Raw genomic sequence first — 25,003 nt, 5'->3', positions numbered from 1 at the left:
GTTCACCTGGGAACATCTTCTGCTGGGAACCATTGACAGCAGCCAGCTCCAGAGGACAGTTTTGAAACAGCATCTCTGCTGCCTGCCTTTGAGCAACCTGCTGACATGCAGCAGCTGCACTGCTTCAGCCTGCCAGGACCTGAAGGGGCTGCAAGAAGGCTGCTTGCAAAGGCCTGCAGGGACAGGAGCAGGGCAAATGGCTTCTAACCAGAGCAGAGCAGATTGAGATTGGATGTGAGGAACAAGTTCTGCAGCAGGAGGCTGCTGGAACAGTTCTGCACTTACTGGCACAGACACTAAGAGGAAGTGTTAGTTTGTGTTAGCCTGGTAAGCTCTTTGGGTTGAATCTGTCAGCATCTGCCTTTGCCACACAGTCTCACAAGTGGGCCATGGTTGTAAGGACTCTCCTGAGCCTTCTCTTCTCCCCTGAGCCTTCCCTTCTCAAGGCAGAGCTGGGTTAGTTCAGCCTGGAGAGTGCTCAGGGGCCTGGCAGCCCTGCTGTGTGAGGCAAGGCTGAGAGCTGAGTGTGCTCAGCCTGCAGAAGAGAAGGCTCAGGGCAGACCTCATCACCATGGAGCAGCAGCTAAAGGGAGGCTGCCAGGAGGATGGAGACTCCCTGTGTCCAAGGAGCCCCATGGGAAAGCAAGGGGGGATGGGGACAAGGCACTGCTGGGGACATTCCCATGGGACTGCAGGAGAAAATGTTTGCCCCTGAGAGCAGTCAGAGACTGGAATCATCTCCCAGGGGCAGCAGTGGAGTCCCCTCCATGGGGCAGTTGGAAGGCTCAGCTTGGCAGGGTGCTGGGCAGCTCCTTTCAGCTCTGCTGTTAGCTGCAGAGGTTGGAGCAGGTGCTCCCTGGGGTCCCTCCCAGCCTGCACTCTGTGTTGCCACAGCACAGGAGTGGCTGAGTGCCTTCAACACCTTCAAGCCTTGCACCAATCCCCTGTGTGTGGCAGAGGTTCAGGCAGACAATGGATGTCTGGGAAGCAGCTGGCATCACTCCTTCCCAGTCTGTGGTCTGCAGCTCTGTGTGGCTGGAGGTGGAGAGGCTGCCACTGCCTGGTACCTGTGTGTGCCTCCCCCTGGCTGCACAGAGTATGGAGCAGCTCGTGGAGCTATAAACCATTTGCCAGCTCTCTGCCAGGGGTTAACTTTTAGTCAGTCCCTCTTGCTCTGGGGGTTCCTTGGGGTTGTTCAGCCTGGAGAAGAGAAGGCTGAGAAGAGAAGGGTCTGAGGAGACTTAATAGCAGCCTGCCAGTACCTGAAGGGGCTACAGGAGGGCTGCAGAGGGACTGTTCCCAAAGGCCTGCAGGGACAGGAGCAGGGGCAATGGCTTCAAACCAGAGCAGAACAGATTGAGATTGGATGTGAGGAACAAGTTCTGCACCAGGAGGCTGCTGGAACACTGGAACAGGTTGCCCAGGGAGGTGGCTGAGGCTCCATCCCTGGAGATATTCCAGGTGAGGCTGGACAGGGCTCTGGGCAACCTGATCCAGTGGAGGATGTCCCTGCTGAGTGCAGGGGGTTGGACTGGATGAGCTGTGGAGCTCCCTTCCAACCCAGAGCACTCTGTGATGCTATGATCTGTGACTTGCTGGCACTTGGCTCCATGCAGAGGCTCTTTCTCACCTGCCTGAGCCATGCCCCTACAGCAGGTGAGAGAAGCCTTGCCCTGCACTGCTTATTGTGGGAAGCATGGCAAATAAAGGTGCAAGCAAGGTCTGATCAAAAAGGTCCTGTGTGATTCAGGACCATCTCTGTCAGAGGTCTGATCAAACCCAGCAGGTGTGGAAGTGCCCTGGTGGGACAGCCTCCAGGGCCCTGCTGCCTCTCAGCATGACCACCCCCCACACCTCCTCCCCATTTCTATCTCCAGTTCCACCTGGAGCAGGAACTGGAGAGCCCTCAGACAGAAAGTTCCCTAAATGAGGCAACCAGAGGCTCTTCCAGCAGCTGAGCTACAGAGCCTTGCATTCAGGCATGAACTGCTGGCCCTCCAGTACCTGCAGGGGGCTCCAAGAAAGCTGGGGAAGGACTTCACAAGGGCTTGTAGAGACAGGACAAGGGGCAGTGGACTGAAGCTGGAAGAGGGGAGATTGAGAATGGAGATGAGGAAGGAATTCTTTGCAGTGAGGGTGGTGAGACTCTGGCACAGGCTGCCCAGGGAGGCTGTGGCTGCCTCCTCCCTGGAGGTGTTCCAGGCCAGGCTGGATGAGGCCTTGAGCAAGCTGTGCTGGTGGGAGGTGTCCCTGCCCATGGCAGGGGGTTGGAACTGGATGAGCTTTAAGGTCCCTTCCAACCCAAACCATTCTAGGAATATTCTGGGATGGGGCAATGGGGCACTGACTCCAGAATTTGAAGCTGTAAGGTAAGGACTTCCTGAGGAGAGATGCCAGCTGAGGGCTGCCCAGCTGCAGCCCACCCTCTGCAGGCTGACATCCCCATCCTGGCACAGATGCACTGACAAAGGCACCCCTTGGTCCAGCAGCCCCCCCAGAGGGCTGTGTCTCCATCACCTCTTCCCCTGCAGCAGGGCTCCCTGCCTGCCAGCACCACTTGAGCAGCCCTTTGCCCACAGGGGTGGCTGCTGTACACTGGACCCCAGCCCTGCTGTCACCTCTGCCATGCTCAGGGAAGAAGGAAGCCAGCCCATGGCTTCAGCACCCAGACACAAATGTCTTTGCTGCAAGAGTGGTCAGGGCTTGGCAGAGGCTGCCCAGGAAGGTGGTGGAGTCCCCATCCCTGGAGGTGTTCAGGAAGAGCCTGGATGAGGCACTTGGTGCCATGGTTTAGTTATCAGATGGTGTTGGGTGAGAGGTTGGACTTGATGATCTTTGAGGACTTTTCCAACCTGGATAATTCCCTTCCCTTCCCTTCCCTTCCCTTCCCTTCCCTTCCCTTCCCTTCCCTTCCCTTCCCTTCCCTTCCCTTCCCTTCCCTTCCCTTCCCTTCCCTTCCCTTCCCTTCCCTTCCCTTCCCTTCCCTTCCCTTCCCTTCCCTTCCCTTCCCTTCCCTTCCCTTCCCTTCCCTTCCCTTCCCTTCCCTTCCCTTCCCTTCCCTTCCCTTCCCTTTCCCCTCACTCCAAGTCTCCAGCAGGATTTAGGAGCCCTGTGCTGGTTCACAGGAGTCATCCCCACCTGAAGCAGGCCTGCTTGGTTCAGAGGCTGCTTTTTCTTCCTGGCCATGTATGACAGAGGAGCCCAACCCCAGCTCCAGCTCTGCTTCCTGGAGCTGTCTGTGTGCCCACCAGTGCTGCCCTGCAGTCCTGTATCTGCCAGAAGCTGTCTGAGACATGGAAGCAGACTGCAGCAGGGCACAAACAGGAGAGCAGAAGCAGACAGCTGGGTGCTGCTTCCCTTGTACAAGGGCAAAGCAGAAGCTGGTGGACTTACTCTGCAGGAGGTGAGACTTCAGCAGCTGCAGAGACTGAATTCCCCCCAAGCCCAGCAGTGCAGTGCCTGCTGCAGCCCAACAGCCTTCCCACAGCTGCCCTGAGCATGCCCTTGGCAAGTGAAATGCTGCAGCACCCCCAGCTGCTGGGCTGGCCACTGGCTTTCTGCTGAGACCCCCAGCAAGGAAGCAAAGGTGTGCTCTGGGGCTGGCTACACTGCTCTGAGCAGCACAGACAGCAGAGAGGAGGGGAAAAAATCCAGACTGCAGGCTAGCCCTGAAGTGATGCAAGAGCAGAGTACAGGATGAGCTTTTCCCACAGCACAGGTTCCAGCTCCATTGCAAAACCTCAGCTGGCACACAGGGACTCCTGCAGGAGGTCTCCCAGGGCCAGCAAGCACTTCACCGTCAGCAGGAAGGCGACACAATAAGGATCCTTCCATACTGCCTGGCAGAGAGCTGTGTGGGGAGAGCCAGGGGGAGAGCCAGGGTGCTGCAGCCCTCCCTGCCACCACTGCCTCAGCTTACAGACTGCAAGGCCACAGGGGAACGTGGCTCACTGGGCAGGAGCAGAGGCTCAGCTCCCCAGGACAGTGTGCCCAGGCAGCCAAGAAGGCCAAGGGCATCCTGGCCTGCAGCAGGAAGAGTGTGGCCAGCAGGAGCAGGGAAGTCATTGTGCCCTGTGCTCAGCACTGCTGAGGCCACACCTGGAGTCCTGTGGCCAGTTCTGGGCTCCTCAGTTTAAGAAGGACATTGAGACATATGAAGGTGTCCAGAGAAGGGCAAGAAAGCTGGGGAGGGGTCTGGAGCACAGCCCTGAGAGGAGAGGCTGAGGGAGCTGGGGTTGCTTAGCCTGGAGAAGAGGAGGCTCAGGGGAGACCTTCTTGCTCTCTCCAACTCCCTGAAGGGAGGTTGTAGCCAGGTGGGGACATTATCTAATGTCACTTGAGACAAGACCCTCACCTCTGTGAAGATGTGGTATCAAGCTCCTTTCACCATGTAGATCATCCCCACACCATCACCAGCTCCTAACTGAATACTATCCTGTGCTGGGCTGCAGCAAGAGAAGTGTGGCCAGCAGGGCCAGGGAGGGGATTCTGCCCCTCTGCTCCACTCTGCTGAGACCACAGCTGGAGCTCTGGGGCCAGTTCTGGAGCCTCTGTGCCAGGAAGGCTCTGGAGGGGCTGGAAGGGGTCCAGAGAAGGGCCACGAGGAGGAGCAGAGGGCTGGAGCTGCTCTGCTCTGGAGACAGCCTGAGGGAGTTGGGGTTGTGCAGGCTGGAGAGGAGAAGGCTCCCAGGAGACCTCATTGTGGCCTTCCAGGATCTGCAGGGGGCTCCAAGCAAGCTGGGGAGGGACTTTTGAGGGTGTCAGGGAGGGATAGGACTGGGGGGGTGGAGCAGAACTAGAAGTGGGGAGATTGAGATTGGATGTCAGGAAGAAGTTGTTCCCCATGAGGGTGGTGAGAGCCTGGCACAGGTTGCCCAGGGAGGTGGTGGCAGCCTCCTGCCTGGAGGTGTTTGCAGCCAGGCTGGAGGTGGCTGTGAGCAACCTGCTGTAGTGTGAGGTGTCCCTGCCCATGGCAGAGGGGTTGGAGCTGGCTGAGCCTTGAGGTCCCTTCACACAGGAGCTCCTCAGTGGTCTCTATCAGCCATGAGGCAACCAGGAATGCAATTATTTGAGGGACTCTGGAGCTGAATTGCCTTCCACTCTTCATGACACTCATGCAAGGTTCATAATCTCTGCTGCCTCTTGCAGTACTGTGACAAAACACTGCAGGGCAGGTGCCCTCCACCCCCTCCAGCTGACAGCTGAGTTCAAGAGACATCTGAGAGCAGGGAGAGGAAGGAAGCCCAGGAGGAGCAGTCAGTGCAGATACTGAGGTTTATTGCTGATGGCCCTGCCCTGCAAAGCTGTCCTGCTGCCAGGAGGGGATTATCCTCAGGAGCCCCACGGCCTCACAGCCCCTGTGCCAGCTCGGATGCTGTGGCTGCAGCCCTGTGTGTGGCAGCCTGCTGCTTGCAGAGCACTTGGAGACCAAATTCCACCCTGCCTGATCCTGAATTCGTGGCAGGATCTGGGCTCTGACATTCTTTGGTATGAGCTGCTGGCAGCTGGGGGCACCCAGAGGGGAATGCTGCTTTTCCTGAGGTCAGCACAACCCTGTGCAAGAAGCTGCTGCTGCTGAGAGGTTCTCACACAGAGCCACCAGCATGAGCCAGTGCAGTTTCCCCTCTGCCACATCCATCCCTGTGCTCTGAGGCGAAGGCTCCCACCCAGCCTGTCAGCCCCACACTTGCCAGCACCATTAATAGCATTGGGTTTGCTCTCTTGACAAAGTCCAGGAGGTCTCTTCCCTCCTGTGTGGTTGCACTTCTTCATTCCTGCTGCCCTGGTGTCTTCCTCAGGCAGTGCCCAGGCAGCAAGGCAGCTCTGTGCCAGCTGGTGGGAGCTGGTTCCTCTTTAGGTGCCTGTCCTCTCAGTGTAAACCAGCAAAGCTTCTCCCACTCCACTCATCACAAGGCTGCAAACAAAAGCAGGTCACAGATTTAGCACCAGGCAGGGCCCTCCACTTGACCCAGAGGACAGCATGAAGAGAGAGCTGTTTTCCTGCCTAAACACATCTCAGCCCAGAGGCAGCAGCCCAGGGGATTTGATCATTTGTCTTGCTAAGAAGAGGCTGAAGCAGAAAGGTTTTGTTTCCCTGCCCTGCCTACCTGCTGGGGCTGGTGGCACTCATGGGAAAACAGAGGCAGCAATGCAGCTGGAGAGGATGCACCTGGTTGCAAGAAGAGCTGCACACAAGAGGAGAGCAAGGCAAGAGGCTCTGAACCTCCTTAGCCTCACAGAATGGCAGGGGCTGGGAGACACCCCTGGAGCCCAACCCCCCCTGCCAAGGCAGGGTGACCCAGAGGAGGTCACACAGGAGCACATCCAGGAGGGTTTGGAATGTCTCCAGAGATGGGGACTGCAGCACCTCTCTGGGCAGCCTGCTCCAGGGCCCCATCACCCTTAAATCAGAGAAGTTCCTCCTCATGTTCAGATGGAACTTTTCATGGTCAAGTTTGTGCCTGCTGCCCCTTGTCTGTCACTGGGCACCACTGACCATAGCCTGGTCCCATCCTCCTGACCCCCACCCTTGAAGTATTGATCAGCACTGGTGAGATCCCCCTTGGCCTGCTCTTCTCCAGACTACAAAGCCCAAACTCTCTCAGCCCTTCCTCACCAGAGCAGTGACAAGGTTCATGACTTCCCCTTCCACTTTCTGTTTGTGTTCTGCCCTGAGAAGCTGCCACCTCACCCAGTCAGGAGGGGATGTCAAGGGGATGTTTGGGCACTGAGGAAATCAGATGTGGATGGAAGGATGCCCCTGAGCCAGCAATGTGCTCCTGTGGCCAAGAAGGCCAGGGGCATCCTGGGCTGGATTAGAAGGGCTGTGGGCAGTAGGTCAGAGAGGTTCTCCTGCCCCTCTACCCTGCCCTGCTGAGGCCACATCTGGAATCTTGTGTCCAGTTCTGGGCCCCTCAGGTCAAGAAGGACCTCAGGGAACTGCTTGAGAGAGCCCAGCACAGAGCCACAAAGATGCTGAAGGCAGTAGAAGATCTTCCTCATGAGGAGAGCCTGAGGGAGCTGAGGGCTCTGTAGCTTGGAGAGGAGGAGCCTGAGGGTGACCTCCTTGCTGTTGCTAAAGCTGTGCAGGGTGATGCCCAGAGGCTGGAGCCAGGCTCTGCTGGGGGATGCCCAATGCCAGCACAAGGGGCAGTGGTGGAAGCTGAGGCAGAGGAAGTGCCATGGAAACAGGAGGAAGGATTTTTCCCCTTGTGAGGTGACAGAGCCCTGGAGCAGGCTGCCCAGGGGGTTGTGGAGTCTCCCTCTCTGGAGATATTCAAAGCCCACCTGGATGTGTTCCTGTGTGAGCTGCCCTGGGTGACGCTGCTCTGGCAGGGGGTTGGACTGGGTGATCTCTGGAGGTCGCTTCCAGCCCCTCACATCCTGTGACTGTGAAGAATTTTGCCCTGGGGAGATGCCTGTGGTGCAGTGAGGCCAGCAGAAACCTCCTTCTTTGCTTCCCTTTGTGAGGGACTTGATGCTCTCGGAGGTCTCTTCCAACCTGGCTGATTCTCTATGACACTGAAGCTGCTGAGAGAACCTATCCCAGCCAAAGCTGCACCTGTGCCCCAGTGCTGCCCACAGCACCATGCTGCCCCTGAGGCTTCTCTCCAAGCCTCAGGCTGGAGGCAGGACTCCAAGCCAAGCCTTCCACACTAAGCCATTCACTGAAATGAAGCTGTCAGCCCACTCCATCCATGCAGCAGCCTCCTAGCCCTCCAGTCTGCTCTGCTGCCTACCCCAGCTGACAGCAGCAGGGGAGGACACCAACTCCTCTCCCCTTCTCTGCCAGTGCACAGCTAAGTGTGCTGACCTTTCATCTTGGCCTCCTGGCTTAGGGAGCTTATGAAACAGCAAAGCTCCTTAATGACCTTTATAAACAAAAGAAACTTGTGTTGAGCTCATGCCTAAGAGGGTTGGGGTTGGGTTTTTTTCCCTTCCTTGAGGGGGGAAAAAAGCAAAGCAGCAGGCAAAGCTGGAGGCTGCTGGAGGCTCCCTGGGCTTTAAGAGCATTAACTTCATTTAGCTCTGAGGAGCTCTTCTGAAGACCACAGAACTGCCCTTGTTCCTCAGGGGAACAAACATTGCATAACAGCACAGAGTCCTCCAGCCACACAGGGACCTGCCCTAGAAAGCAGAGGCTGCAGGAGGGCTGCAGGCAGCCCTGCAGGCACAGTGGCTCTGGGTGTGGAGTCACCAGCCAGGAGCAAAAGGGCTGGTGCAAGCTGGAGACACTGAGGGGCTGGAGGGGGTCCAGGGAAGGGCAACCAAGCTGGGGAAGGGTATGGAGAAGAGGGCTGGGGAGGAGCAGCTGAGGGAGCTGGGGGTGTTGAGTGTGGAGAAGAGGAGGCTGAGGGAGACCTCCTTGCTCTCTGCAGCTCCCTGAGAGGAGGCTGCAGTGAGGTGGGGGTTGGGCTCTGCTCCCTACTCTTGGGTGATAGAAGGAGAGGAAATGGCCTGGAGTTGTGCCAGGGGAGGCTTAGGTTGGAGAGGAGGAAAAATTTGTTTGCTGCAGGAGTGGTCAGGGCTTGGCAGAGGCTGCCCAGGGAGGTGGTGGAGTCCCCATCCCTGGAGGTGTCCCAGCAACTTGTGGCCATGGCACTTGGGGCCAGGGTTTGGTTTGGGTTGATGTTGGACTGGGTGATCTCAGAAGGCTTCTCCAACCCAAACCATTCTCTGATTCTATTTGCCTGTTGCACTCATCCCCCCAGCTGTAAATCATCCTGAGTGAAGTGTGGTGGAGCTCAACACCCACAATGTCCATGCCCTCCCACAGCAGCAGAAACACTCTTCCAGGTACTGCATCCAGCAGTGCACAGCTGCTCCTCCTTAGATGCAAGATGTTGCTGCATGAGCAGGGGGCAGGAGCTGCTCTGCTCTGGAGACAGCCTGAGAGAGTTGGGGTTGTGCAGGCTGGAGAGGAGAAGGCTCCCAGGAGACCTCATTGTGGCCTTCCAGGATCTGCAGGGGGCTCCAAGAAAGCTGGGGAGGGACTTTTGAGGGTGTCAGGGAGGGATAGGACTGGGGGGGATGGAGCAAAACTAGAAGTGGGGAGATTGAGATTGGATGTGAGGAAGAAGTTGTTCCCCATGAGGGTGCTGAGAACCTGGCACAGGTTGCCCAGGGAGGTGGTGGAAGCCTCCTGCCTGGAGGTGTTTGCAGCCAGGCTGGATGTGGCTGTGAGCAACCTGCTGTAGTGTGAGGTGTCCCTGCCCATGGCAGGGGAGGTTGGACCTGGCTGAGCCTTTCCAAGCCTGACAAGTCTGTGATTCTGATTCTAAGCTCAGGGAGGCTGCTGACCTGAGTGAGGGAGGTTTAGGTCTTGGGTCAGTGCTTCTGCAAACCTGCCTTGCACAGCTGCTTCCTTGCAGGACAAACACATTGACATCAGCTAAGGCAGCACTGCACTATGCTGGGAAGGGGATTTTGTCCTTGCCTCCTTTTGTCTCTTAGTGTCTTGTCTAACTGAGGTCCCTTCCAACCCTGACAGTTCTGTGGCTCTCTGAACCTGACCTGTACAAAGCATTTCCACATGCACCACTGCATGGCAGAGCCAGGTTTGCTGCTCAGAAGCAAGGCCCTGGAGGCACTTACCAAGCAATGGTTAGAACATTGGCAGTCATGACAAAAAAGAAGGGTGATAAGGCAGCAGTGATGACCTGTGAATTGAAAGGAAAACAACAAAACACTTTGTGAACTTGGGATGCCACAAATGGAGCCTGAAATGCTTCTGCTGCAATCAAATTTCTGCCTCTGCAGTCACACTTTGCCCTCTGTTCTTTGGGGTTTTTTCATAACCATTAGATGCAGTCAAAGGATGGTCAAAGGACCTGGGGGTGTTGATTGATAGCAGCTGGAGAGGAGCCAGGGGGTGCCCAGGTGGCCAAGAAGGCCACCAGCAGCCTGGCCTGGAGCAGCAATGGTGTGGGCAGCAGGAGCAGGGCAGGGATTGTCCTCCTGTGCTGGGCACTGGGGAGGCCACAGCTTGAGTGCTGGGTTCAGCTTTGGGCTCTCACTCCCAGGAGGACATTGAGAGGCTGGAGCAGGTCCAGAGAAGGGCAACCAAGCTGGGGAAGGGTCTGGAGAAGAGGGCTGGGGAGGAGCAGCTGAGGGAGCTGGGGGTGGTTAGTGTGGAGAAGAGGAGGCTGAGGGAGACCTCCTTGCTCTCTGCAGCTCCCTGAGAGGAGGCTGGAGCCAGGTCAGGGGTTGGGCTCTTCTGGCCTGGAATTGTGCCAGGGGAACTTTAGGTTGGATATTAAGAACAATTTCTTCCCTAGGAGGGCTCTGAAGCACTGGCACAGGCTGCCCAGGGAGGTGGCTGAATCTCTATCCCTGGAGGGGTTTCAAAGGTACAAAGATGTGGTGCTGAGGGCCATGGCCTAGCCCCAGCCCTGGCAGCGTTGGGTTAAGGGCTGGACTTGATCTGTCCCAGCCTAAACGATTCTATGGCAGCAGGAACCCAAGGAGTCAATGCTGAACAGTGAGACCTTGCTGCACACAGAGCTGTCAGGGCTGGAAGGGACCTCCAGGCTCAGCCAGCCCCAACCCCCTGCCACGGGCAGGGACACCTCACACTACAGCAGGTTGCTCACAGCCACATCCAGCCTGGCTGCAAACACCTCCAGGCAGGAGGCTTCCACCACCTCCCTGGGCAGCCTGTGCCAGTGTCTCTCTGCTCTGCACTCTGAGCTCCTCTGGCCAGGGGGAAGCAGGCCAGAAGCAGCAGCAGAAGACCCAACAGACCAGGACACAAGAGCTGTGCAGTCAGCTTGGGGCAGGAACCTGCCTGTGGGGGACTGCAGGGAAGGCACATGGAAGAGATGCTGCTGGTTAGGCTGGGAGGCCAGTGGGGGAAACAGCAGGCTGGCCACAGCTCACAGCTCAGCTTGCACTGCCACACAACTCAGGATGCAGCAGAGGCAGGGCAGGAACCAGAGCAGAGGGTCCCTGGGTCACACAGCCCAGCTGGCCTGGCAACCTTCTAGCTTGTTGGCTGGGGAGAGCTGTCAGATGCTGGGCTTGGGGGGCTGGAACTGGATGGTCCCTTCCAACCCTAACACTTCTGTGATTCTGAAAGCCTCCCCCTGAGAATGAGAGCTTTGTGGGTGCAGAAAAGGCAAGAAGCCCCCAAGCAATAGGGTGTGGGGTGAGGAAAGCCAACTCCACCAGGCTGCTGCTCCACATCTCATCACATTGACAGCATCCTAAACATGAGCCAGCAGTGTGCCCAGGGGGCCAAGAAGGCCAAGGGCATCCTGGCCTGCATCAGGAAGAGTGTGGCCAGCAGGAGCAGGGAAGTCATTGTGCCCTGTGCTCAGCACTGCTGAGGCCACACCTGGAGTCCTGTGTCCAGTTCTGGGCTCCTCAGGTTAGGAAAGATGTTGAGCTGCTGGAAGGTGTCCAGAGAAGGGCAACAAAGCTGGGGAGGGGTCTGGAGCACAGCCCTGTGAGGAGAGGCTGAGGGAGCTGGGGTTGCTTAGCCTGGAGAGGAGGAGGCTCAGGGGAGACCTTCTTGCTCTCTCCAACTCCCTGAAGGGAGGTTGTAGCCAGCTGGGGGTTGGTCTCTTCTCTCTAGCACCCAGCACCAGAACAAGAGGACACAGTCTCAAGCTGTGCCTGGGGAGGTTTAGGCTGGAGGTGAGGAGAAAGTTCTTCCCAGAGAGAGTTGTTGGCCATTGGGATGTGCTGCCCAGGGAGGTGGTGGAGTCCCCATCCCTGGAGGTGTTAAAGAGGGGATTGGATGTGGCACTTGGTGCCATGGTCTAGTCATGAGGTCTGTGGTGCCAGGTTGGACTGGATGATCTTTGAGGTCTCTTCCAACCTCGGTGATGCTGTGATCCTGTGATACACCAAGGTGTCCTGGGCAGAGGGGCACAGCATCCTTGGCTAGCACTGCTCCCACAGCCAGCTTGATCCCAGCACACAGCTCCCTGCCTCAGCAGCCCTGCAGCTCCCACAGCTGCAGCCTGCACTCTGAGCCCTTCTGTTGCCAGAGGGATAATGTAAAATGGAAAGAGTTCAGGGAGCAGTGCCAGAGCCAGGAGATGGAGGGCCTGATGTGCAGTCAGCAGCTGGGATGAGCAATGCCTGTGGGAAAGGAAGGCTTGGGAGTGATTTACAAATAACTTGGGAAACACAGGCACTGAGGAATGAAAGGAACTGCTTGGGATAATGCAGAATTGCCCAAGGAAAAAGATGAAATTAAGAAACAAAACATTTAAACAATTATCAGCTCAGATTGCCTAAGCACTGTTTGCCTAGCTGGCTCCCAGGGCAGACAGCACAGCCTTCATTCCATCATCTGTGACTTGTTAAGACACCACCAGCCCCGTGGCAGGGAGGCAAACGGCACCTGGGAGCAGTGGCTGCAGCCCCAGCCTGCACTGGCAGGGTCCTGAAACAGCCCTAGGGAGGGGAGGGGAAGGGAGGGGAGACTCAAGGAGAGGAGAGGAGACTCAAGGAGAGGAGAGGAGACTCGAGGAGAGGAGAGGAGACTCGAGGAGAGGAGAGGAGAGGAGAGGAGACTCGAGGAGAGGAGAGGAGACTCGAGGAGAGGAGAGGAGACTCGAGGAGAGGAGACTCGAGGAGAGGAGACTCGAGGAGAGGAGACTCGAGGAGAGGAGAGGAGACTCGAGGAGAGGAGACTCGAGGAGAGGAGACTCGAGGAGAGGAGACTCGAGGAGAGGAGAGGAGAGGAGACTCGAGGAGAGGAGACTCGAGGAGAGGAGAGGAGAGGAGAGGAGAGGAGAGGAGAGGAGAGGAGAGGAGAGGAGAGGAGAGGAGAGGAGAGGAGAGGAGAGGAGAGGACCTCCAAAGCTCATCCAGTCCAAGCCCCCTGCCAGAGCAGGGTCACCCAGGGCAGGCCACAAGTCCTCTGCTCCAGGGAGCCAGTTCCAAGGCAATTGTCCCTTAAGCACATACCAGCATTTCCCAAGGTGTTTTCATTCCCATTTAGGGGTATTAACCCCCCACCTCCACTGATGCTCTGAATGGCCTTGAAAACCCCAAACCCACAGCAGCTAAGTGCAGCAATCTCTCTTTCCTCCCTCTAAAGGTCACAGCTGTCCTCCAAAGCATGCAGATGCCTGAGGAAAAGGAACCAGCTTGCAAGGCAAAAGAAAGCAACTAAAAGGGCAAGGTGAAGCTCAGGATTCCCAAATAGGGTTTGGTGCTCAATTTTTAAACCTAGGAGGTGGAAAGGAAGAAAGGAAAACGTCCTGAGTGGCATCAGGATGTGTGGATCAAAGGTGGCCAAGGTTGTGACAAAGAGACCAGCCCTACCAAATGGTACAGACTGGGTGGCTGAACCCCAGGGACTTGAGAAACAGGAATAGCTCCAGGGGTTCAGCCTCTTCAGTGAGGCCAAGTGCTGAGTCCTGCACTTGGATCACAACACTTGGCTTAGGTTGGAAGGGAACTCACAGATCATCTACTGCAACCTTCTTGCCATGAGCAGGGAAACCTCTCAACTAGATTCAGCTGCTCAGGGCCTCATCCAGCCTGGCCTGGAACACCTCCAGGGAGGAGGCAGCCACAGCCTCCCTGGGCAGCCTGTGCCAGAGTCTCACCACCCTCACTGCAAAGAATTTCTTCCTCATCTCCAGTCTCAATCTCCCCTCATCCACCTTCAATCCATTGTCCCTCATCCTGGCACTCCCAGCCCTTGTCACAAGTCCCTCCCCAGCTCTCCAGCAGCCCCTGCAGCTACTGGAAGGCTGCTCTAAGGTCTCCCCAGAGCCTTCTCTTCTCCAGGCTGAACTCTCCCAGCCTGTCCCCACAGGGGAGGTTCTGCAGCCCTCTGATCATCTTTGTGGCCTCCTCTGGAGCCTCTCCAGCAGCTCCAGGTCCTTCTTGTGCTGGGGGCCCCAGAGCTGGAGGCAGTGCTGCAGGTGGGCTCTGAGCAGAGCAGAGCAGAGGGGCAGAATCCCCTCCCTGTGCTGCTGCTCTCCCTGCTCTGGCTGCAGCTCAGCACTCAGCTGGCTCTGGGACCAGTGCTGGCTCAAAGCTCTCTGAAGCTGGTGCCTGCAGTGCCTCCTCCATCAGTCATGAAAGCCAATTCCCAAATGCAGAGCAGTTGCTTTCCTGTGCCTCCTCTCTGCCTCTGCAAGGCTGATTCTGTGTGCTAGCTTTGTCCCTGCTGTGCACCAAGTCCTTCCCCACGTCAGGCTCTCTGCTGTGTGAATCCCAGGCTGTGTGGCAGCAGTTCAGTGATGTTTGTCATTTTTCTTGTTGCTGGCAACTGAACCTGATAAGGAGCAGACTCTGGCTTGTGGAATAGACTCCCTTGCCCTGGGATCCTGAAGTAGGGCACTGTGCTGTCCCCCAGAGCAGCTGGTTAGATGGGAATGCTGATGGAAGCAGTGTGTGGGATGCTGTGTGACATCTGAGCCTGTCTCTGCTGCCCACACAGCTGGCAAGGCCTCAAGCCTTCACCCTTCTTTGTGAGGGCCTGAATCTGGGGATCAGAGAAGGGCAACAAAGCTGGGGAGGGGTCTGGAGCACAGCCCTGTGAGGAGAGGCTGAGGGAGCTGGGGTTGCTTAGCCTGCAGAAGAGGAGGCTCAGGGGAGACCTTCTTGCTCTCTGCAACTCCCTGAAGGGAGGTTGTAGCCAGGTGGGGGTTGGTCTCTTCTCCCAGGCAAGCAGCACCAGAACAAGAGGACACAGTCTCAAGCTGTGCCAGGGGAGGTTTAGGCTGGAGGTGAGGAAGAAATTCTTCCCAGCAAGAGAGATTGGCCATTGGGATGTGCTGCCCAGGGAGGTGGTGGAGTCCCCATCCCTGGAGGTGTTTAGGAGGAGACTGGATGGGGTGCTTGGCTGCATGGTTTAGTTGATCAGATGGTGCTGGGTGATAGGTTGGACTTGATGATCTTGAAGGTCTCTTCCAACCTGGTCTATTCTTTTCTATTCTATTCTATTCTATTCTATTCTATTCTATTCTATTCTATCTCTTCTAACCAAGAAGAAGCTTGGACCCTCTGTATGCCCCACTTGTGGTTGATACTCTGGAGCCCCAGATGCCTCTGCTTTGCCAGGCTGTGGTGTAGCAGCACCCAAAACTCAGCCTTTCAGCCAGGCATTCACCCCTGAGCACACACAGAGACTCCTTGTGAGTAGTGACAGGGTGAGGGGCAATGGAATGAACCTGGGAGATGGCAGATTGAGACTGGGGCAATCCCAAGCACTGCTATAGGCTGGGCAGGGACTGGCTTGAGAGCAGCCCTGGAGAAAAGGCCTTGGGGGTGCTGGGGGATGAGAAGCTCAAGAGGAGCCAGCAGGGAGCACTTGCAGCCCAGAGAGCCAAGCAGAGCCTGGGCTGCAGCAAGAGAAGTGTGGCCAGCAGGGCCAGGGAGGGGATTCTCCCCCTCTGCTTCACTCTGCTGAGACCACAGCTGGAGCTCTGGGGCCAGTTCTGGAGCCTCTGTGCCAGGAAGGATCTGGAGGTGCTGGAAGGTGTCCAGAGAAGAGCCATGAGAAGGAGCAGAGGGCTGGAGCTGCTCTGCTCTGGAGACAGCCTGAGAGAGTTGGGGTTGTGCAGGCTGGAGAGGAGAAGGCTCCCAGGAGACCTCATTGTGGCCTTCCAGGATCTGCAGGGGGCTCCAAGAAAGCTGGGGAGGGACTTTTGAGGGTGTCAGGGAGTGATAGGACTGGGGGGGATGGACCCAAGGTAGAGGAGGAGAGATTTAGATTAGACCTTAGGAAGAAGTTGTTGCCCATGAGGGTGGTGAGAGCCTGGCACAGGTTGCCCAGGGTGGAAGCCTCCTGCCTGGAGGTGTTTGCAGCCAGGCTGGATGTGGCTGTGAGCAACCTGCTGTGGTGTGAGGTGTCCCTGCCCATGGCAGGGGGGTTGGAACTGGCTGAGCCTTGAGGCAACATTGGATTCTGTGATCCAATGACCTTAGAGGAAGTCAGTGAGGCAGCAGAAGCTGGCTGTGGATTTGGTGCCCCCAGGCTGCTCAGAACATGAGGTTGATACAGCCCAGAGCAGGCATGAGGGCACTTCCAAAATTTAGACTCTGATTTAATCTCCCTATCTGGAATGGAAAGCTCTGGGTGGGGGGACTGAGTCCAGGCATGACCACACTTGTACATACCACACACAGAGTGTGCTGCTCCTGAAGCTGCTGCAGAGTTAAATGTCATGGCTCTTGCTGCAAGGGATCAGAGAGCCCTGCACAAAAGCTTTCCTCAGATGGTCTGCACAGAGCCAAGCTCTGTAACCTCACTTCCCCAAGCTGCCAGCCCCCCTCTACTCACAGACCCCTCTCTTTGTGCCAGAGGCAGTGTGTTGGAATGGCTCCTCAAGCTCCCTCACTGCTCAGAGTAAATCACTCTATTTATCATCAGGTCATCTCCTCCAAACAGCAGGAGAAAAGCTTCTGATGCAAGGACCCTTTGTTTCTCATCCTGCTGCTGGAATTCAAGCAAGGCCAAGCTTTTTATAGACACAGTATTTGCTTTGTCCCTCCTTTGTTTCTTTTTCTGCATGTTTTTTACCCAGCTGCTAAGATAATCATCAAAAGCCACCAGGGAAAGGGATCAGCTGGTGCCACTGGAAACAGGGCCAGTAAAAGAATCCAGAGCTACCAAGAAGGCAAAAATGACAGCAGGGCCATGAGGAGGAGCAGAGGGCTGGAGCTGCTCTGCTCTGGAGACAGCCTGAGAGAGCTGGGGTTGTGCAGGCTGGAGAGGAGAAGGCTCCCAGGAGACCTCATTGTGGCCTTCCAGGATCTGCAGGGGGCTCCAAGAAAGCTGGGGAGGGACTTTTGAGGGTGTCAGGGAGGGATAGGACTGGGGGGGATGGAGCAAAGCTAGAAGTGGGGAGATTGAGATTGGATGTGAGGAAGAAGTTGTTCCCCATGAGGGTGGTGAGAGACTGGCACAGGTTGCCCAGGGTGGAAGCCTCATCCCTGGAGGTGTTTGCAGCCAGGCTGGATGTGGCTGTGAGTGTGAGGTGTCCCTGCCCATGCCCAGGGGCAGGATGATCTTTAAGGTCCCTTCCAACCCTGACAACTCTGTGATTCTATGAACCTCACTGGCACAGGCTGCCCAGGGAGGCTGTGGCTGTCCCCTCTCTGGAGGTGTTCCAGGCCAGGCTGGATGAGGCCTCGAGCAGCCTGGGCAGGTGAGAGATGTCCCTGCCCATGGCAGGGGGTTGGAACTGGATGGGTTTTAAGGTCCCTTCCACCCCAAACCATTCAGTGAATCTAAGACATTTCCATCACCTGGTCAGACTCCTGTGTGGCTGGATCAGAGCTGTGTGGCTCAGGGAGCTGCTCTGTCACTGTTGCCATGGTGCCACTGTTGCCATGGTGCCAGCATCACCAGGCTGTCCTTTAAGTACCAGCAAGTGTCTGGAGAGGTTACAGCATTTTCCCCCTTCAGAGACCTGAGCAAAGTCCAGCAATGAGCAGTGTGCTCCTCAGGATGCTGGCATGGCCAAGCTCTTGCTGTCTGCTGACTCCAGGGCCTGACAGGCTCCAGTTCAGCCTGTCAGGGAGGGAGGACCCTCAGGGTACAGCTGTAAGGGTCATGCAGCAGCCAGGCTGGACTTAGCTTTAAGCAATGAGCTAACTAATCCAGGTCCCTCTGATCACATCCCTGCTGACCAGCACCCCCAGGTCCTTCCCTGCTGGGCAGTTTCCAGCCACTCTGCCCCAAGCCTGGAGCACTCATGGGGTTGTTGTGACCCAAGTGCAGAGACCAGGAGAATCAAGATACGGCCTGGGCAGGGACTGGCTTGAGAGCAGCCCTGAAGAAAAGGCCTTGGGGGTGCTGGGGGAGGAGAAGCTCCACAGGAGCCAGCAGGGAGCACTTGCAGCCCAGAGAGCCAAGCAGAGCCTGGGCTGCAGCAAGAGAAGTGTGGCCAGCAGGGCCAGGGAGGGGATTCTGCCCCTCTGCTCCACTCTGCTGAGACCACAGCTGGAGCTCTGGGGCCAGTTCTGGCACAGGTTGCCCAGGGAGGTGGTGGCAGCCTCCTGCCTGGAGGTGTTTGCAGCCAGGCTGGATGTGGCTGTGAGCAACCTGCTGCAGTGTGAGGTGTCCCTGCCCATGGCAGGGGGTTGGGACTGGCTGAGCCTTGAGGTCCCTTCCAGCCCTGGCAATTCTGTGATTCTAAGATGTGGACCCTGGGAGTGCAAGGCTGAAGCAGCAGCTTCCTTGAAGTTGTTCAGCATCCTGTCCTGCCAGATTCACAGTGTCATGGATCCAGGTAGAACCCTTTCAGGTCAGCAGCCACAGGAACCAAGGTTTTTTATCCCCAAGCATCATGTGAATGCCAAAAGAACTGCTGAAGGGCTTGAGGACCTTCATCATTCTTTTATTCCTTACAAGACAAAGGTGACCAAGCTATTGTTCTTGCACCTAATGAATCTCATGGGCAGTTTGGCTGCAGGAGAAGATGAGCCATTAGGGGACACTGGAAGTGTGGTTTCTGTGTTCATTCTGGACCCCAGCTGTGTGCCCAGCCCCACAATAGGGTCACAATGCCCATCTGCCTCTTGCCTCTGAAACATTTGCACAGAACCTTCTGCCCTCACCTCTTTAGGGTACATGGCACCTGTGTGACAGCTCAAAGCCACACAAAGATCTAATGGATAGCTCCTGGACAGCCTTTCTGACTCTTGGCAATACCTTCATCTGAGCAGAGACCTCATTGCTCTCTACAGCTCCCTGAGAGGAGGCTGCAGTGAGGTGGGGGTTGGGCTCTGCTCCCTAGGCTCAGGTGATAGAAGGAGAGGAAATGGCCTGGAATTGTGCCAGGGGAGGCTTAGGTTGGAGAGGAGGAAAAATTGCTTGGCTGCAAGAGTGGTCAGGGCTTGGCAGAGGCTGCCCAGGGAGGTGGTGGAGTCCCCATCCCTGGAGGTGTTCAAGAGGGGCTTGGATGAGGCACTTAGTGCCATGGTTTAGTCATGAGGTCTGTGGTGAGAGGTTGGACTTGATGATCCTTGAGGTCTCTTCCAGCCTTGGTGATTCTGTGATCCTGTGATGTTGGACTGGGTGACCTTGGAGGGCTTTTCCCTCCAGGCACATCTCTGGTTCTGTGCAGCACTCTCCTGTTGTCACAGTCCCCAGACACACCTGCAGTTCTCATGCTCCTTGTCAGCCTTGGGAGATGCCAATCACTTTTCTGCCATGCCTAACTCAGGACTCCCTGGAGGACACCACTAGCACCAGAAATAGCAAAGGAAGCTTTGGGATGTGTCACCAAGTGGCTCTGAACGATCTGTTAGCAAAAATAGCAACTTTCCATCAGCCTCTCTCCCACATGACACTTGGGGATTTCTGTGCCTGCACAGAGTCTATTTCCTACTGTATCTCCCACCTCCTGGCTCCTCTGGGCAAACCAAAGCCACAAACAGCCAGCTCCCAGACCAGAGAAGGAAATCTCCCTGCTGACCCCTTTCTGTAGGGCCCAGCAATCAAAACAGAGACACAGCCTCTGCATTGCCCTGCTCTGGTGTGTTTGTGCTGCTTGGGTAGTGATGTCATGCAAAGGAATCCACATCCTTGCTGTTATTAGTATTACCATCATCATTGTAATAATTATGAGCATTATTGTTATCACTATTATAATCATTAGCATTATGATCATCATTATTGCTAATGTTATTATCATTATTGTCATTATCATCATTATCAGCATTATTGTCATCATCATTATCATTATTATTGCCATTATTATCATCATCATTGTCATTATTATCATTATTATCACTATTATTATCCTTATTATCATCATTATTGTCACTATTATTATTATCACTGTTATTGTCTTTATTATCATCATCATTCTTATCATTCTTATCACTATTATTATCATCATCATTATTATTGTGACTGTGCTCAGCACTGCAAGGAAGAATTGATCCTCCTCAAGGTTTTCCTTCTCCATTCAAACCCAGAACCCCTTCCAGGGCTTTCTAACCATTCACTGTCACAAAGTTCAGAGCACCTCTTAGGGCTCAGCCTCCTGACTGATCTCTGCTGGGCCTGGATCTGAGCACAGGCAGAAGCTGTGCTGCCACCCCCAAGTCACAGCTCAGCTTTATGTCCTTGTGTGGCCATGTCCTGCCCCGAAGCTGGGCAGCTGCCATTTTCAGTGGCTGCAAACCCATCCCTGCACAGCACCTCTTAATGTACAGCTCAAGACAGAATACAGGTTGGAAAAGGCCTTGGAGATCATCAAGTCCAACCTATCACCCAGCACCATCTGATCAATGAAACCATGGCACCAAGGGCCTCATCCAGGCTCTTCTTAAACACCTCCAGGGATGGTGACTCCACCACCTCCCTGGGCAGCACATCCCAATGGCAAATTACTCTTTCTGGGAAGAATTTCTTCCTAAGATCCAGCCTAAACCTCCCCTGGCACAGCTTGAGACTGTGTCCTCTTGCTCTGGTGCTGCTTGCCTGGGAGAAGAGACCAACCCCCACCTGGCTACAACCTCCCTTCAGGGAGTTGCAGAGAGCAAGAAGGTCTCCCCTGAGCCTCCTCTTCTGCAGGCTAAGCAACCCCAGCTCCCTCAGCCTCTCCTCACAGGGCTGTGCTCCAGACCCCTCCCCAGCTTTCTTGCCCTTCTCTGGACACCTTCCAGCAGCTCAACATCTTTCCTAACCTGAGGAGCCCAGAACTGGACACAGGACTCAAGGTGTGGCCTCAGCAGTGCTGAGCACAGGGCACAATGACTTCCCTGCTCCTGCTGGCCACACTCTTCCTGATGCAGGCCAGGATGCCCTTGGCCTTCTTGGCTCCCTGGGCACACTGCTGGCTCCTGTTCAGCTGCTGTCAACCAGTACCCCCAGGTCCCTTTCTGCCTGGCTGCTCTCAGCCACTCTGACCCCAGCCTGTAGGTGTTCAAGGGGAGATTGGACATGGCACTTGGTGCCATGGTCTAGTTGTGAGGTCTGTTGGAACAGGTTGGACTTGATGATCCTTGGGGTCTCTTCCAACCTTAGTTACTGTGATACTGTCATACTGTAGCACTGCCTGGGGTTGTTCCCTGGTGCTTGGGGTTACTCCAAAGCCCCCTTCCCCCCCTCCATCAGCAGAGGTTTGATGGGGCAGACAAAGGCACAGAACTGCCTTCCCCTGCTGCTGGGGGCAGGTGAAAGCCTCCATTCTTCCCACCAGGACCTGGAGCCCCTCACATGACTTCACCCCTGGGGGGAAGCCCACCCTGGGGGTTGGAGCTGTGACTACAGGGGTTCTTCATGCCCAGGATAGATTGGCACTGGGCACATGGTCTAGGAATGGCTTCAACAGAGTAACCAGAAGCAGTCTGCACTCTCATTTTGCTCTCATTTTGGAGCTCATTTTGGCTCTTATTTTGGCTCCCATTTTGGCTCCCCTTTTGGTTCTCATTTTGGCTTTCATTTTGGCTTTCATTTTGGCTCTCATTTTGGCTCCCATTTTGGTTCTCATTTTTGCTTTCATTTTGGCTCTCATTTTGGCTCCCATTTTGGTTCTCATTTTTGCTTTCATTTTGGCTCTCATTTTGGCTCCCATTTTGGTTCTCATTTTGGCTTTCATTTTGGCTCTCATTTTGCTCTCATTTTAGCTCTCATTTTGCTCTCATTTTGGCTCTCATTTTGCTCTCATTTTGGTTCTCATTTTGCTCTCATTTTGGTTCTCATTTGGCTCCCATTTTGGTTCTCATTTTTGCTTTCATTTTGGCTCTCATTTTGGCTCCCATTTTGGTTCTCATTTTTGCTTTCATTTTGGCTCTCATTTTGCTCTCATTTTAGCTCTCATTTTGCTCTCATTTTGCTCTCATATTAGCTCTCATTTTGCTCTCATTTTGGCTCTCATTTTGCTCTCATTTTGGTTCTCATTTTGGCTCTCATTTTGCTCTCATTTTGGTTCTCATTTTGGCTTTCATTTTGGCTCTCATTTTGGTCTCATTTTGGCTCCCATTTTGGTTCTCACGTTAGCTTTCATTTTGCTCTCATTTTGGTTCTCATTTTGCTCTCATTTTGGCTTTCATTTTGGCTCTCATTTTGGTTCTCATCTTTGCTCTCATTTTGGTTCTCATTTTGCTCTCATTTTGGCTTTCATTTTGGCTCTCATTTTGGTTCTCATCTTTGCTCCCATTTTGGTTCTCATTTTTGCTTTCATTTTGGCTCTCATTTTGCTCTCATTTTAGCTCTCACTTTGATCTCATTTTGGTTCTCATTTTGCTCTCATTTTGCTTCTCATTTTGAAGCTCATTTTGGCTCTCATTTTGCTCCCATTTTGGCTCCCATTTTGCTCTCATTTTGGCTCCCATTTTGGTTCTCATGTTTGCTTTCATTTTGGCTTTCATTTTGCTCTCATTTTGGCTTTCATTTTGGCTCTCATTTTGCTCCCATTTTGGCTCCCATTTTGCTCTCATTTTGGCTCCCATTTTGGTTCTCACGTTTGCTCTCATTTTGGCTCTCATTTTGCTCTCATTTTGGTTCTCATTTTGGCTTTCATTTTGGCTCTCATTTTGGTTCTCATCTTTGCTCCCATTTTGGTTCTCATGTTTGCTTTCATTTTGGCTCTCATTTTGCTCTCATTTTGGTTCTCATTTTGGCTCTCATTTTGGCTCTCATTTTGCTCTCACTTTGGCTCCCATTTTGGCTCACACTTTCCTCCCATTTTGGCTCTCATTTTGGCTCTCATTTTGCTCTCATTTTGGCTCTCATTTTGCTCTCATTTTGGCTCCCATTTTGGTTCTCATTTTAGTCTCATTTTGCTCTCATTTTGGAGCTCATTTTGGTTCTCATTTTAGTCTCATTTTGGCTCTCATTTTGCTCTCATATTTGTTCTCATTTTGGCTCTCATTTTGGAGCTCATTTTGGCTTTCATTTTGCTCTCATTTTGGCTCTCATTTTGCTCTCATTTTGGCTCCCATTTTGGTTCTCATTTTAGTCTCATTTTGCTCTCATTTTGGTTCTCATTTTAGTCTCATTTTGGCTCTCATTTTGGTTCTCATTTTAGTCTCATTTTGGCTCTCATTTTGCTCTCATATTTGTTCTCATTTTGGCTCTCATTTTGGAGCTCATTTTGGCTCCCATTTTGCTCTCATTTTGGCTCCCATTTTGCTCTCATTTTTGCTCTCATTTTTGCTCCCATTTTGGCTCTCATTTTGCTCTCATTTTAGCTCTCATTTTGCTCTCATTTTGGCTCTTCTTTTGGGCCCTTGCCAGTAACTCTTCCTCTTCCTAACAAGCTACCTCAACAGGTTCCTACTGGAAACAAACTGAAGTCCCTGCTGCAGGTTTCCTGGGCTAACACTAAACTGGAAACCATAAGTAACCAGTATTTTAACACAGGATCCTAGAATGGGTTGGGCTGGAAGGGACCTCAAAGCTCATCCAGTTCCCACCTCCTGCCATGGGCAGAGACACCTCACACCAGCCCAGCTTGCTCAAGGCCCCAGACAACTTGACTGTCAACTATTCCAGGTTTGGAGCCTCCACAGCTTCTCTGGGCAACCTGTTCCAGTGCCTCAGCACCCTCATGGGGAAGAATTGCTTCCTAATGGCCAAGCTCAGTCCAGCTTCTCCCAGTTAGAAGCCATCCCCCTGTCTTCTTCTTGTTGCTGAAGACAAGTTTTGAAATACAGTTTTCCCCTTCTGTTCATGATTTAAATTATTTGTGCTGTTTAACTGTTGGAGACCCTAACAGGTTTCATCAGCAGATGAAGATTGGCAGCTTTAACCCAAACAGACTCCCTGACAGCCCTGTTAGACCTCATTAGCATCCTCACCAGATGCTTCTGTCTGTCTATGTGAGCATCTCCAGTTGTCTTTCCCAGCACATGACCCACGGTAACAGCAGAGCCTTCAAATTACAGCGTCTCAGTCTGCACTGAGTTGCAAGGGACCCTCAGAGGTCATCTTGTCCACCCCCCCTGCACTCAGCAGGGACACCTCCAACCAGATCAGGCTGCCCAGGGCCACATCAAGCCTGACCTTGAATGTCTCCAGGGATGGAGCCTCGACCACCCCCCTGGGCAGCCTGTGCCAGTGTCTCACCTCCCACTGTGCAGAACTTCCTCCTGATGTCCAACCTAACTCTGCCCTGCTCCAGTTTCAAACCATTGCCCTCATCCTATCCCTAAAACAATGAATCTGAGCTCAGCCTCCCATCCCTGCTCCTCTGGGGATGAAATGCCATGCGAGGCTCTGCCGAAGCCTTCCTACTTCTCGGGCTGTTCAAGAGCCTTGGTTTGATTCACAGATCCCTTCGGTGACTCTTTGGCACTGCTCACACATCTCACAGAGCTGAGTAACACAGGCACAGAGGATCTGCTTCCACAGCAGAAGTGGGGAGAGCCATTTGTCACTCTAAATATCACAGATAAATATCGCAGAGGACGACAGCACAGCTGAAACCTGCAGAGGAAGCCAGGCTCTGGCAACAGAGCTGTCAGAAACCATTGCAAGGAAGAACTGAAAGGCCTTCAGACGTTGATCAAGCTGCTGCAGCCAGAAGGAAGGATCATAAAAACAAGCTCCAGCCCAGCCCCAGCTTTTAACTGAATGAAAATTAGAAGGCAGGGAGGCCAAATCTGTGGGCTTCACAAGGAATGTCTCCTTGGATCTGCAAAGCAGGCCTGAGGAGAGCTCATGGGTCCTTCACTGGTCTGTCAGCACCTATCAAGAGATGAAGTGCTTGGTGGCAAAGATCTCAGCCCCAGGCCATCAGTCCCACAGGTACAAAGCATCTAAATGGCAAACACATGTCCTGACTCCCTGCACCGCCCTGGCAGCACTGCCTGAGGACTGCAGCCTTCTCCTTTCTTGGCTCAGACGCAAGACAAACAGATCCTGGCCTCCAGGGCTGCTCCCTTCCAAGTGCTGGTGAAAATTCCAGTCAGTCTGAGAGATGAAGATGATGATGCAGAGCACTACTCAACCCAGGAGGAATGCTCATGTGGGAATGCAAAGCTGTTGTTGTGGCCAGAGGGTTGGGGTTTTTTTTTCCACTGGATCTCATTCTGCAAGTCCTGCTTCAAACACTCTCTATCTTTAGTC

General features: G+C 54.3%; 1 protein-coding gene across 1 annotated transcript in view; it reads right to left on the bottom strand.

Annotated features, from left to right (window-relative positions):
- Positions 1 to 5,617: 5,617 nt before the first annotated feature.
- Positions 5,618 to 25,003, bottom strand: part of TMEM241 (transmembrane protein 241) — a 72,676-nt gene continuing 53,290 nt past the window's right edge. The window contains exons 14-15 of the mRNA XM_054180206.1: positions 9,595 to 9,659; positions 5,618 to 5,914 (exon numbers count right to left, since the gene is read on the bottom strand). Coding sequence (XP_054036181.1) covers positions 5,854 to 5,914; positions 9,595 to 9,659 — 126 coding nt within the window. The 3' untranslated portion in view covers positions 5,618 to 5,853. The remainder of the gene's footprint in view (positions 5,915 to 9,594; positions 9,660 to 25,003) is intronic.

The sequence above is a fragment of the Dryobates pubescens genome, chromosome 3 (assembly GCF_014839835.1).
Source record: "Dryobates pubescens isolate bDryPub1 chromosome 3, bDryPub1.pri, whole genome shotgun sequence".
NCBI classification, from domain to species: domain Eukaryota; kingdom Metazoa; phylum Chordata; class Aves; order Piciformes; family Picidae; genus Dryobates; species Dryobates pubescens.
This window is presented reverse-complemented; position numbering and strand designations above follow the sequence as displayed.